General features: G+C 44.6%; 1 protein-coding gene across 1 annotated transcript in view; it reads right to left on the bottom strand.

Moving 5' to 3' along the window:
- Positions 1-14,013, bottom strand: part of RNF214 (ring finger protein 214) — a 155,795-nt gene that overhangs the window by 16,377 nt on the left and 125,405 nt on the right. The window contains exon 11 of the mRNA XM_077456988.1: positions 13,412-13,731. Within this exon, the coding sequence (XP_077313114.1) occupies positions 13,412-13,731 (320 nt within the window). The remainder of the gene's footprint in view (positions 1-13,411; positions 13,732-14,013) is intronic.

The raw sequence follows: 14,013 nt of genomic DNA, 5'->3' as shown, positions 1-14,013 counted from the left end.
CCCTACAAACAAAGAAAGCTACCACAATGATACATTCCATTACTGACGCATCAGGACACAAACTAAACGCAATCCCGGACATAGCCAAACAATTTGTCAAACATTACACTAAACTGTATAATCTTCCCCCGATAGACACATCCATAGACGAGACCATGAGGAAACAAAAGATTGTTGACTTTTTGCGACAATACAGCCCTACTCCAATATCTCAATCCATCGCACAGGATCTAGATAGCCCACTGAAAAGAGAGGAAGTTGACCTGGCACTAAAACAAATGAAAATGGGCAAAAAACGGGCAAAAGTCCCGGACCCGATGGTCTAACTGTTGGCTACTACAAAACATACGCAGAGATACTCACCCCATTCTTTCTGTCTGCTTTTAACTCTCTTGCAACCCCCACGGAACCCCCTTACTTAGCGCCCATATAGCAGTGATACCGAAGCCAGGTAAAGATCCTTCTATAGTTACTAGCTACAGGCCCATCTTTGTTGCTCAACGTAGACCTGAAATGGTATGCAAAAACATTAGCGAATCGTCTTCTCTCTTTCCTTTCCCAACTCACCAGACAATACTCTCAGAGCTATCAATATCCATCATTAGCTAACCTCTACACCCAATCAGGGATTCCTGCTGTCGCTCGACGTGGAGAAGGCGTTCGACAGGGTGGCCTGGGACTGCATGACAGAAGCCCTAAGGGCCATTGGCCTCCCCACCAAAATGTTAAACTTTATACTAGTGCTCTACTCTAACCCTACTGCGAGAGTCCGAGTGAATGGCCACCTGTCGGATGCCTTCTCCATCCCGAGTGGAACCCGCCAGGGCTGCCCCCTTACCCCCTTTAATATTTATTTACTAACCTTCAAATGTATTTTTCGAAATCCAATGCCCTGAACATTACGCTATCTCCTGACACATGTAAACAATGCCAGGTTAACTTCTCGTTTACTTGGAACAGCCGCACAATCACTTACCTGGGTATCCAACTCCCAGCCTCTCTATTTGACCTATACTCCCTGAATTACGCTTCATTGCCAAAAAAATATAACTGGAGATTTACGGAAATGGTCATCTGGGCTTTTTTCCTGGTTCGGCAGAACCACGATCCTTAAAATTAATAACCTACCCAGGATCCTATACATTTTACAAACGGTTCCAATTAAACTCCCACCCGCCTTCTTCTCCACCTATCAAAAAGCTTGCACTGACTTTATTTGGGGCAAACTGTCCGAGAATAGGATTTCTGAGACTAACCACTCCCAAACTCAAGGGGGGCATAGGCCTCCCTGACATTCGAAAATACCAACAGGCCTGCCACCTTACCAGGATTATAGACTGGAACATACACTCTAAATATAAGGATTGGGTCCAGTTGGAACACTCCCTGTGGAGCCTTCCATTGGCTCACCTCCCATGGATTGCCCTTCAACACACTCCCCCTGAATGTAAAATCCACCCACTTATTAATCCTACCCTAATGTCCTTTTGAGACACCTGCAACAAACATAAAATCTCTTCACTTCACAGTCCAATGACGCCACTCAGACTAAACTCAGAGTATACACCTGGAGCAAATACCTCATTCTTGGCAGACAGTTGGCCTCACCCAACAGTCCTTTCTTTGAAAAGGGGTTGCCTTCTCTCCCAATCCGAACTAGCTTCCAAAACTACCGCATATTCCTTCCCTTTCTGGACATACGTACAACTACGGCACTTATTCAACAAACCTAAACCCAGACCTGACTGGTCTAGACGCACCACCACATTCAAAGCTTTATGTTTAAGCACAGAAACCCAAGGCCACCTGATATCTTATACTTACACTCTACTATTCTCTCACCAAACGCCCAAACTATATTGGGGCAATCAAAAATGGGAACAGGAACTCTCATTCGACCTCACGGATCTAGAATGGGAAAACATATACAAGTAAGTCCATAAGGGGACGGTAAATGTGCAGGTACAGGAGAACGCTTACAAAATACTCTCCAAATGGCACAGGACATCCCTTAAACTACACCACATAAATCCTTCTCTTTCTCAGACCTGCTGGAGATGCAAAACAGAGACAGGCTCGTTCCTCCATATCTGGTGGACTTGTCCTAAAATCCAACCCTTCTGGAAAGAAATTCATAGGCTTATCACCCATATTACCACCTATCCACTAGACTTCACACCAGCTCAATTCTTGCTCCAACACCCCATGACTCCAATACATGCCTACTTTCATTCCTTAGCCATGCATATGGTTAACGTGGCTAAGATATTTATCCCACTCAAGTGGCGCTCCCCTGATCCACCTTCTACAGCAGATTGGTTTAACTGTATACAAAAAATGATGGCAATGGAAGACCTAATACATCACCCAAAGGACACACCTGCCAAGTTCACCAAAACTTGGTCATGTTGGATGCACTTCATCACCACTGATGAATACAAGAGGTATATGATCTGATAAGATCGTAAGAGCTGTGACAGTACCAAAGAGGGAACACTTCCCCCTCCTCCCCTCCTTCTCCCTCTCTCACCCCTCCTCTTTCTTGTCCGGATTCGTACTACACACCCATCCACATTGCGACAAACCACCCTTATCACAAATAGACATGACGTTCACCTCTTTCCTCTTCTATATCCCGCCTACGTATCCCCTTCCACTTTCCTTCTGAGTCTCACCCCAGACTCAGTTCTCACCATGCTCGAACCTACCACCATACTTAAGAGTTGATAAATATGATAATCTATTGTTACTTCTTTATTGTTCAATGAAAGCTACATTTTAACCAACTATATCCGCTTTCCTGTTCGAAATGGAATACTGAGCAATTTTGACGGCGGCATATATTATTATATATGATTTATATAGTGCCGACAGTTTACATAGCTCTGTACAACATAAAGGCAGACAGTACAATTACAATACAATTTAATACAGTAGGAATCAGAAAGCCCTACTCGTTAGAGCTTACAATCTAAGAGGGAGGGAGAAAAGACACAAAAGGTAATGTGAGGGATGGGCTGATGGAGAAAATAAATGTACAGTTGTTAGGTGAGGGACAGATAGGCTTCTCTGAAGAGATACGCTTTCAGGGAAGTGGAAGAGTAGGAGATAGTCGGACTAATTGGAGGTAGAGAGTTTCAGATGATGGAAGAGACTCTGGCGAAGTCCTGCATACAAGCATGGGATGAGGTGACAAGGGAGCTAGAAAACAGGTGTTCTTGGGAGGAACAATGAGAATGATTAGGTTTGTATTTTGAGACTAGGCTAGTGATGTAGCTGGGGGCTGAGCTGTGGATGGCTTTGTAAGTTAATGTTAGTATCTTGAATTTCATTTGTTTGGTGAGCAGAAGCCAGTGGAGGCAGAGAGGGGTAGCAGATACGGAGCAGTTTGTAAGGTAGATGAGCCTGGCAGCAGCATTTATGACAGACTGGACGGAGATAGTCTATTTAAAGGCAAGCCAAGGACCAGGGAGTGAAAAAGAAGCTTTGTGGCATCATTGGTTAGGAAGGGAAGTATCTTGGAGCTGTTGCGGAGGTTGAGGCAGCAAGCTTTGGACAGTGATTGGGCGTGGGGAGAAATCAGGGGAAGAGGCATGTGTGGGAGGAAATATTATGAGCTTGGTTTTGGATAGATTGAGTTTGAGGAAATGGTGTGATTTACAGGCTGATATGCCCGTTAGTAAATTGGTGATGCGTGAGGAGACTGATGGAGTGAGCTGAGGTGTATAGGAGATAGATTTGGGTGTCACTGGAGTAGAAATGGTATTGAAACCCATGGAAGGCTATCAGCTGACCCAGGGAGGAGGTGTAGATTGAGAATAGGAGAGTTCCAAGAACAGAACCTAGGGGGACCCCGAAGGAGAAAGGAAGAGGAGAGAAGGAAGTAAAGTTGTAATTGACACTGAATGTGCTGTGGGATAGGTAGGCTGAGAACCAGCAAAGACTACAGTCACGGAGACTAAAGGAATGGAGTATTTTAAGGGGGTGGGGGTGGTCCACTATGTCAGAGGCAGCAGAGAGATCCAGGAGGAGTAGTACAGAATAGTGTCAGTTGGTTTTAGCCATTAGTAGGTAATTTTGGAGTTTAAGGAGAACAATTTCTGTGAAGTGTTGAGGGCAAAATCTGGACTGAAGGGGATCAAGAAGTTTGTTCACAGTTAGATGGTCGCTCAGTTGGTTGTAGACCAGATGATGTTGAAAAAGTCTGGAGAAAAAGGAGAGTAAGGAGATGGGGCATAGGTTCTTAAGATTGATGGGATCAAGTGAGAGCTTTTTAAGGATGTAGGTGACTAGTGCATGTTTTAGAGAGTTGGAGAAGATGCCAGAAGAGAGATCCAGGTAGAGAGTGTAGAATAGAGCCAGAGGGTGAGCATATACAGTATTACTCATGTTTAAGGAGATAAACTGTGCAATGGCAGCCAGGGGGGGTAGCAATACAGTAGAATGATACGCATTATGTGTAAGAATTGTAAGTTTAGTGGGAGAGATAATTAAATTTTTATGTTACATTAATGAGCTATAGTTATAAAATAGTTCATCTGGAAATAACAGACAGCTATGTATATGAGACACATACATCTAGCGCTTGATAAAGTCAAGATAAAGCCCGGAAGTTTTTTCTGGGCGAACCGGACAAAAACGCAAGACATGACCCGGCTTTCCACAGTAAAGACAAAGTCCTAGGTTCCTGTGTTTGGTACGTTCACTATTAGACAAATACGCAGCCCCTAAATCCATGGGTACTTCCTCAGACCCGACAGGAGAAGAGACAGTAGGGGTTAGCGATAGTGATTGCGAAGGAGGAGATTTATAACCAAGTCTGTGAGGATTATAATGTTTTTGATGCCCTCTCTCTGAAGCCCCATAGACACTCTGCTGATTTTTTCCCTTCAGATTTACCAAAACCATATAATATGAGGTCAAACCTTAGGAGTTTCAATGTGTATGCAATCAGGCAGGCCCTTGCACTACATGGTTTTGGTAAATCTGAAGACAAAAAATCTGCAGAAAATCTGATAGTGTGTATGGGGCTTAACTGATGTTCAGAGAAGCGAGTGTCCACCAGGATACACAAGTTGATAAAATCCTCCAGGCCCACTGGGACATCATGGTAAGGTAAATCATTCTTTATGCATTCCGCTAGCCCTCTGCGGAATGAAGACTTAAGGGGGCAATTTTCCCAGGTGGTCTCTGCCGCTAGTGTGTGAAATTCTATGGCATAGGATGCTACCGTGCATTTTTCCTGATGTAAATCGAGAATACTGGACTTAGCCGCAGACACTCTGCCTGGAACATGAAAATATTTTCTCAAAAGTCTTCATGAAAGTGGGGTAATCAGTAAGTACAGGAGACTCTTTCTCAAAAAGAGGTGACACTCAGGACAATGCACTGCCCTTCAGCAAGGAAATGATAAAAGTCACCTTGGCTTGAGCAGAGGCAAACACTGAAGGTCGATTTCTAAAATGCAACCAACAGTGATTGAGAAATCCCCTGCAATCAGAAGATTTACCATCATACTTCTCAGGGTGAGGTATTTTAGGAGCAGGAGAACCCGGGGGGTTAGACAGGACAACAGGTTCCCTATCCCCAGCCCCTAGGTTACCAGGTGCAGCAGACTGGACCCATGTACTGTAGGCAAAGAGGATAACATAACTGTGATAGCACCTAGTTTCCCCTCCAATGACTGCACACAGTTGGCCTGCTCTCCCAACCATTGTCCCTGAAGAGCGTCTGCCTGCACCGACTCGCTGAGGTCCATCTTGGCCCTAGTATAATGTCAGGTCTGCCAGTAGATTACAACTGCCACTCCGGTTTCCTGACCAGTACTTTTGTTATCCCAGTATCAGGTTGAGGGACAGTTGAGATCCTGCAGCCAGTTTCAAGGGACCGCAATAGAAAGTGCAAATAGGCTATATCAAGGGACACCAAACAAGCAACTCAGTTAGTGGAGAGTGAAGTCAGCAAACCAAGGCAGAAATCCACGGAGTATACCAGGAAGAGGTGTCGGGAACAGGCAGTCAGTAACCACGATCAGCGCGAATCCAAAGGTGTAGTCCAAGAGGCAAGGTCGGGAACAGGCAGAGTTGGCAACAGCGATCATCAAAATCCAACGGAGTAGTCGAAGAAGCATGGTAAAACAGACAGAAGTCAGCAATCCCAATAACCAGGAAACATCACCTATACTAGGGCAAATACAGGAGGGGAAGTGATGTTTTATAGGACATAGATCAGGTGACTGCCTACAGCTACAGAGGAGTAGTACAGAATAGGGTCAGTTGGTTTTAGCCATTAGTAGGTAATTTTGGAGTTTAAAGAGAACAATTTCTGTGAAGTGTTGAGGGCAAAATCTGGACTGAAGGGGATCAAGAAGTTTGTTCACAGTTAGATGGTCGCTCAGTTCGTTGTAGACCAGATGATGTTGAAAAAGTCTGGAGAAAAAGGAGAGCAAGGAGATGGGGCATAGGTTCTTAAAGAGGGATTCCACCCTAAAGTGGAACCTCCGCTGATCGGAACCCCCCCCCTCCGGTGTCACAATTGACACCTTTCAGGGGGGAGGGGGGTGGAGATACCTGTCAAAGACAGGTATTTTCACCCACTTACGGGCATAGACTCCCACGGGAGTCTACGCCATTTCCTGCCCTGCCGCGCTGTCTGCTGGGACACACACGGGTCCCAGTGACAGCGCGGAGATTTCCGATTGCGCGGCGCGGCTCGTGCATGCGCAGTAGGGAACCAGGAAGTGAAGCCGATTCGCTTTACTTCCTGATTCCCTCACCTCGAATGGCGGCGGCAGCCGTCGAGGCCCGAGCAGTCGATCGGCCTCGGCTGCCGGCATCGCTGGAACCCGGGACAGGTGAGTGTCCATTTATTAAAAGTCAGCAGCTGTAGTATTTATAGCTGCTGGCTTTTAATATTTTTTTTTGGGCGGAATCCCTCTTTAAGATTGGTGGGATCAAGTGAGAGCTTTTTAAGGATGTAGGTGACTAGTGCATGTTTTAGAGAGTTGGAGAAGATGCCAGAAGAGAGATCCAGGTAGAGAGTGTAGAATAGAGCCAGAGGGTGAGCATATACAGTATTACTCATGTTTAAGGAGATAAACTGTGCAATGGCAGCCAGGGGGGGTAGCAATACAGTAGAATGATACGCATTAATGTGTAAGAATTGTAAGGTTTAGTGGGAGAGATAATTTAATTTTTATGTTACATTAATGAGCTATAGTTATAAAATAGTTCATCTGGAAATAACAGACAGCTATGTATATGAGACACATACATCTAGCGCTTGATAAAGTCAGACCAATTGTTTTAACTGATATTAGTGCTTTCACTATGAAGTGAAGTGCAGTTGTAAGAAATACGTGCTGGAGAAAAGTGATTGCAAGTGACACGGTCAGACACTGTTGTGGTAATGCATGCGATATGTTTGTACTTTTAATAGTTCCTTATTGTATGTTTATTGGTTTTAATAAAGTTATGGTTTTACAAAATGAAGACAATGAACACACATCATTTATGTGTTTGTAAGGATATTGGAGTATCTCATCTGGCATAACCAAAGAAAATCTAAGAAGATGCATACCACTGACAAATAAAAATACCTACACAAAAGTAAACAAAAATGGGGCAGACTTAATGTACCACTTTGTCTTTTTTCTGCTATCACTCTATGTTTTCTAAGCTTCATTGCTAGGGTTTGTATTACACCATCTGTCTTGCAACACTGACAAAACTAAGTTCAAGTCCCAAGGGTTCAAAAGTGATCTGACTGGCAGATTAAGTCGCATCACCCCTTGCATAAAAACCCGGACCAAAGAATGTGAAGCAAGCAGACTTGGTCCTTAATAGTACTCAGGGCCAGTTTCATCTCTACCCCTGATTGTAGAATGGTAAGAATTCTGCCTATGATATACTTTTGAGGGTGCCAACCCTTGGATTCACACCAGGAAATATAAGCCCTCTAGACTCTATAATATATGCTTCTGGAAGCTGGCTTCCTTGCATTAACCAAGGTAGCGATAACTGACCCGGAAAGCCCACGTTTCTTCAGAACATGGGTTTCGATAGCCAAGCCGTTGAATTTAGAGTTTGTAAGGTAGGGTGGAATATCGGCCCCTGTGAGAGTAGGTCTGGACGTAGTGGAAAGAACTATGGATCCCCCACCGTCATCTTTACGATTTCTGCATACTATGACCTTCTGAGCCATGCTGAGGATACAAGAAGTACCGGCTTCTTCCTGCAAAGAAGTCATGGCAGCAACTGAATAGGGGGGAATGCATAAATCAGTGAGAACTGATCCCATGGGATCTCCAACGCATCTGTTCCGCATGCGAGTGGATCCCTCGTTCTGGACACAAAGTTGACCAACTTCATGTTGAATCTTGACGCCAGAAGATCTATGTCCGGAGTCCCACATCTCTGGCAAACAGCCAGAAAAATGTTGGGGTGAAGGGACCATTCCCCCAGGAGCAACTGCTGGTGGCTCAAGAAGTCCACCTGCCAATTCTCTACTCCCGGAATGAAAACTGCTGATAGCCACGGAACATTCCTTTCTGCCCTAGGATATGGTTCACCTCCCTCTGTGCTGCGAGACTCTTGGTGCCCCCTTGGTGATTGATGTATGCCACAGCTGTGGCATTGTCGGACTGAATCCTGATATGATAACCCTGTAAACTGAATGTCCAGGCCTTCCGAGCTAGACCTGCTGCCGGAATCTCAAGGATGTTGATGGGCAAGGTCATTTCTGTCCTTGACCACTGTTCCTGGACAGTTGTCTTTTCTAGCACTGCTCCCCAACCTGAAAGGCTGGCATCTGTCGTTACCACCTTCCAGATAACTGGTCTGAAGGATTTTCCTTTCAGCAGATTCTGGGTTACTAACCACCAATTGAGGCTCTGGGACACCCTTTGGGACAGCCACATTGGCAAGTCTAAAGCTTGAACCATTTTGTTTCAAGCAGACAGGATACTATTTTGCAACAGTCTCGAATGGAACTGGGCATAGGGAACCAATTTGAATGAAGCCACCATCTTTCCTAACAACCTCATGCAAAGGCGAATAGAAGGATCTCTTTTCAACCTGACCACCTGCACCAGCTCTCTTATGACATTGATCTTTGCCTGAGGCAAGAACACCTTTTTCTGGGCTGTGTCTATGATCAGACCCAAGTACTCCAACCTTTTTTTGAGGTTTTAAGGAAGACTTCTCTAGGTTGAGAATCCAACCCAGATTTTCCATGTATTTGGTTGTAACATGCGAACTTTGCACCAAACAGGCCACCGACTGGTCTATTAGCAATAGATCATCTAAGTAAGCCAAGATTGTTATGTCCTGCGCCCTTAACCTGGCTAGAGGTGGATCCAGAACTTTTGTAAACACCCGGGTTGCTGTAGCTAGCCCCAAAGGCAAAGCAACAAACTCAAAATGGTGCTGTTTTACCTCGAACCGCAGAAACCTTTGGTGAGTGGGAAATATAGGGACATGCAGATATGCATCCATGATGTCGATAGATGCCAGAAGCTCTCCTCCTTGTAGGATAGAAACCATCAACCTGAACGACTCCATGTGAAAAGAGCGGATCTTCAGGAAATAATTTAGATTCTTTAGATCTAGAATGAGTCTGACAACTCCATTCGGTTTTGGTATCGTAAAGAGGCTTGAATAAAACCCCAAACCTTGCTCTTCTGTGGGGATTTGTATGATCACCCCGAGTCATTAATCGGTCTAGTGCCAGAAACAGAGATTGCCTTTTCTTTGGATCTTTGGGAACGTTTGATTTCAGAAAATGAGACAATGGAAACTCCCGAAATTCCAGCTTGTACCCTAGAGTTACTGTAGAGATGACCCATCTGTCCTGAATTTCCTCTTGCCAGACTTCTGAGAACTGCAGAAGTCTTCCCCCCACCCTGGCGAGCGGGGGCGCCCCTTCATAATGAGGCTTTAGAATTCAGTTTAGCAGGTTTCTGCCCCCAGGACTTCCTTTGTGCCTGACCCTCTAGATTCTGACGGCGGAGGCCGTCGTGACTGCCTAGAGGCGGGTGCCCCTGGTGCAGGAGAAAGAGCCCACTTAAATGAAAGGCGCTTATTCCTTCGCTTGACTGGAAAGAGTACTTTTCCCACTTGAAATCTTTTGGATGGAGTTGTCCAAATCATCCCCAAATAGCCGATCTCCATGAAAAGGAAAATCAGTCAGGAGCCTTTTGCATGGTGCTTTGGCTGACCAATTTTTCAACCACAGGATCCTACGCATGTGTACTAGCAAAAGCGCAAGGCGGGACGCCTGGTGAATAGAATCTTTAATGGCGTCTATGGCAAAACATAATGCTCTTGTTAGTTCGGCCATATCCCGGGCTTGCTGTACAGGAACCACCTTAAGGGTCTGTCTGAACTGGTCCTTTAGGGATTGACAGATGCCTATTGCAGTGACTGCAGGCTGAGTAACCACACCTGCCAAAGAAAAAGAGGATTTTAACAGGAATTCCAACCTTTTATCCGTTGGATCCTTAAGCATTTGTGCATTGTCTACTGGACATTTAGACTTTTATTCAAACTGGATATAGCAGCGTCAACTGCTGGTACAGTCCATCTTTTGGTGAATTTCTCCTCCATGGGATAGAGTACTGCAAATCTCTTTGGAGGGAGAAAATGCTTATCCGGGTGATCCCATTCAGCATAAATAAGCTTTTCTAGTAATGCATGGACAGGAAACGCATGCAAAGGCTATGGAGGTATTAAGGAACCCAAAGAAGAGACGGAACTTTCAGCTGACTCCATTAGGTGTAGCTTGAAAGCAGAACAAACCATTTCTGTAAGAGATTGTATCAGCAATTTCTCAGATTGTGAGGTTGAAAATGGTTCATGCACTATTGTCTCCTCAGCAGAGGAGTCATCAGTTTGTCTTTGCTCCAGATTGCCTGAGGGTAACACCTCATGCTCTACCCACTGTTCCCTTGGTAAAGGGTCTGAGGTGGGGGAGGAGGATCTACTACGCTTCCTATCCCTTTGGATGGAGGATACAATTAAAGTGGCTAGTCTTTCCTCTAGCCCTACCATGGCAGAGAAAAAGGCATCTTCAATCACGTATACAGGGGCTGAGATGTGAGAAGCAGCTGCAACACCAATCGATTCCAATGACTAACCCTGGAATGCCCCTTCTGATATTTCAGGAGAAGATGACAGTGTGGAGGCATGACTGGAGTTCCCAGTGCCTGGGGGTGAATCTTTTGGTACCTTTTTTGAGGTTTTTGTGGTGTCCTTTTTGGGAGGCATAGTCTTAAGCACAAAGCAGAGGTACTATTTAGATGCACTAATCGTTGAACAAATAGACTTCAGCCCAACGCTGGGAAAAAAATGTCCTTTCCTCTACAGGGAATGCCCATCTGCAGCCCTTACGTGTCCCACCACTTCTGTGTCTCGTGTGATGAGCCAGCTCGCTCTCCTCACTAACCAGCCTCCACCCCGTGCCTGCGCTGTATGTCCTCATGGATGCTACGTCCCACACACAGTGCCGTGCCTAGGCCCCACCCCTTCGTACATACCCGCCCCCCCTTCATTTGAAATTTGACACGTTGCCGCTGTGACAAACGCGGGTGTCAGATCCCTGCCCTCCTCGCTAACTGGCGACAAAGGACCGGCCGACCTCACACCACGCTGTCACTTACGTAACAATGCCACACCCAGCACAAAGATTTTCCAGCTTGCGGGACCACAATCTAGGTGCGGGCAGCCTAAGAGCGATTGTCACTGGGCTAATTGCACAATTAACCCTTTAACTGCCACCACCCCCGTTTAAAGACAGAGCCGGGGGGACTCGTAATTTTAGCAATACCAATTATAAGTTTAGAATAAGCACCTGCAACACACACTGCCACCACAGACAGGTCTGCTCAGCGCCTTACTCTAACACAGTAGCGCCCTTTTAAGAAACAGGTTCGTTTATAGTTTGCATCAAGAGCTTTAAAGACAAGGTTAACACTTTTCAACATAAGGATTTCTTATGAAAAGGTCAAGGTTGTTGCAAATAAAACATTTACAGAAAAAGGATGTTTCAAAAAATAAAGACAATATACAGCCACAAAGAAATGAGGTAGAATTGGGAAGGAAGAATACTTGCAATTAATGTCCAAGGGTTGATCAGAGTTCGATCGATGAGCAAAGGTAATCAGTTCTCAAACTTGGCAGATGTTTTTGCTTGGATGGTAAAAGGAGAACTCACCATTGCCTTGGCCTCTCCTTTTTTCTGTCAAATCAAAGGGGGTGTTGACAGCGACCAGTGACCAATCGTCTGGTCATATTGTTTAGGGGTTGGTTGCTGGGAGGTGTCTACACTCATGACCCTGTCCCAGGTACACTTTGTGATACATATTCATATCTCTGCTTCTCTACTGTTTATAGACTGCAGATATAAATTTTAGTGATCAGCATGATATTTGCTTCAAAACAAGTCCACACATGACAGGTTTCCCATTTCAGGGTTACCTAGGAGGAGTAAGGGGTCCCAGTGACTTCCCATATGACCTGACATAGGGGTGTCTAGACTTGAAATGTTAGAAATTATCTGAGGAAACTAAATATGTCCATATTATGGCTGTGCATGTGCATTTACTCTCTCTAGTGGAGATTTAAGGCATGACAACATTTTTCCCAAGGAAGAAAACCACAGGTGGACTTCCCTTACCTTAACCTCGCCACAGGATACTGCTGATATCAGACAGATCCAATATTCACCCATCACGGCGGGCTATGTTTAACAAACCTTTAAGGACCGGGTCCCTTTTTATCAGGGTTCCACTCCCTTGGACCTGTATAGCACCCCACCAGTTTGTCTAATACAAGGCCCGGGTACCATCCATCTTGGCCTCAGTGGCACTTTGGATGGATCCGGTCTGCAGAGGATATTTAAATCCAGCAAGGATCCCTCCAGTGGAGCTCCTCAGAGCGCATCTTTACTCGTGACCAACACCTTAGACACTTGCGAGAAAATTATACTGTGTCCCAGTTGGCAAGCAATGCTGCCAAAAACTCGGTTTAAAAGAAAATCCAGATTTGGCTGGAAAAACAAAAACTCACTCACACTACAGATCACTCTTTAGAGGGTCGATCATGTACAACATGTAGCAGAGTGATGTGGTGGAGAATGGTTTTTCACATTTAATGGATTTTTAATAGTGACGACAGAAGCAAAAGCACAAAGACTGTTCATAAATTCCCAGCCATTTTTTGTGTTATGGTTATTTGAATGCAAGAATGTATTTATGACATTGTAATATACAGTATTTTTTGTGCATGGTAAATTAGAGTTTATCATTAGGAATCTTAATTTGATAATACTTGTAATTGCTAAAGGTGAATGGGAGTGATGTTATATTGATGCACATTTTCTTTTTCACTTAGCCACTGAATAACAAACAACTCACTTGTTGCACTGTGGGAACCTGGCTTGTAGCTTCTCCAGAATCTTGTTTAGCTTGTCTGCACTTGGGGGTCCTGGAACATCAATACTGCTGTGAAGGTCAGATATACCGGGTAACCTTGGAGCTGATGTCAAGGGACCCAAGAAGTTTCCTGGAGGAAATGCCAACGGAGGTGGACGCTGATAAAGGAATGATGTTGGACCCAGAAATGGCTGCGGAAATGTAGGTTCTTTAGAAGTTATTGGTGCTGATAATGGAACAGCTGGGCCTTGGTTGGGTATTGGAGGAGTTGCAAATGCAATTTTCTGTAGCATGAGGTTAGGCTGTAAAAGTAAAAAGAATAAACCATCCAGAGAGCACAAAAACAATGTAATACAAATGGTAATATTCTTTTTTCAGCATGAAGTCATATTCATTACCGAAATGCTAAGCAGACTTAATTAAACTGGCAATGTTTTAAAGAAATTGTTATTTTGTGGTATATAAGATGTAGAAAGCAGAAAAGTAAACACAACAGAACAAGTGCAATACACAATTAATTGATTTATATCCATTTTAAGACCTACAGTGACCAGTTATATTTTCTTGAAATGGTCAGTTTGTTT

The sequence above is a fragment of the Lithobates pipiens genome, unplaced genomic scaffold, assembly GCF_037356315.1.
Source record: "Lithobates pipiens isolate NorthernLeopardFrog02 unplaced genomic scaffold, aLitPip1_a1.2 Scaffold_27, whole genome shotgun sequence".
Lineage (NCBI taxonomy): Eukaryota > Metazoa > Chordata > Amphibia > Anura > Ranidae > Lithobates > Lithobates pipiens.
The sequence above is the reverse complement of the archived record's forward strand: the minus strand, read 5'-3'. Positions and strand labels throughout refer to the sequence as shown.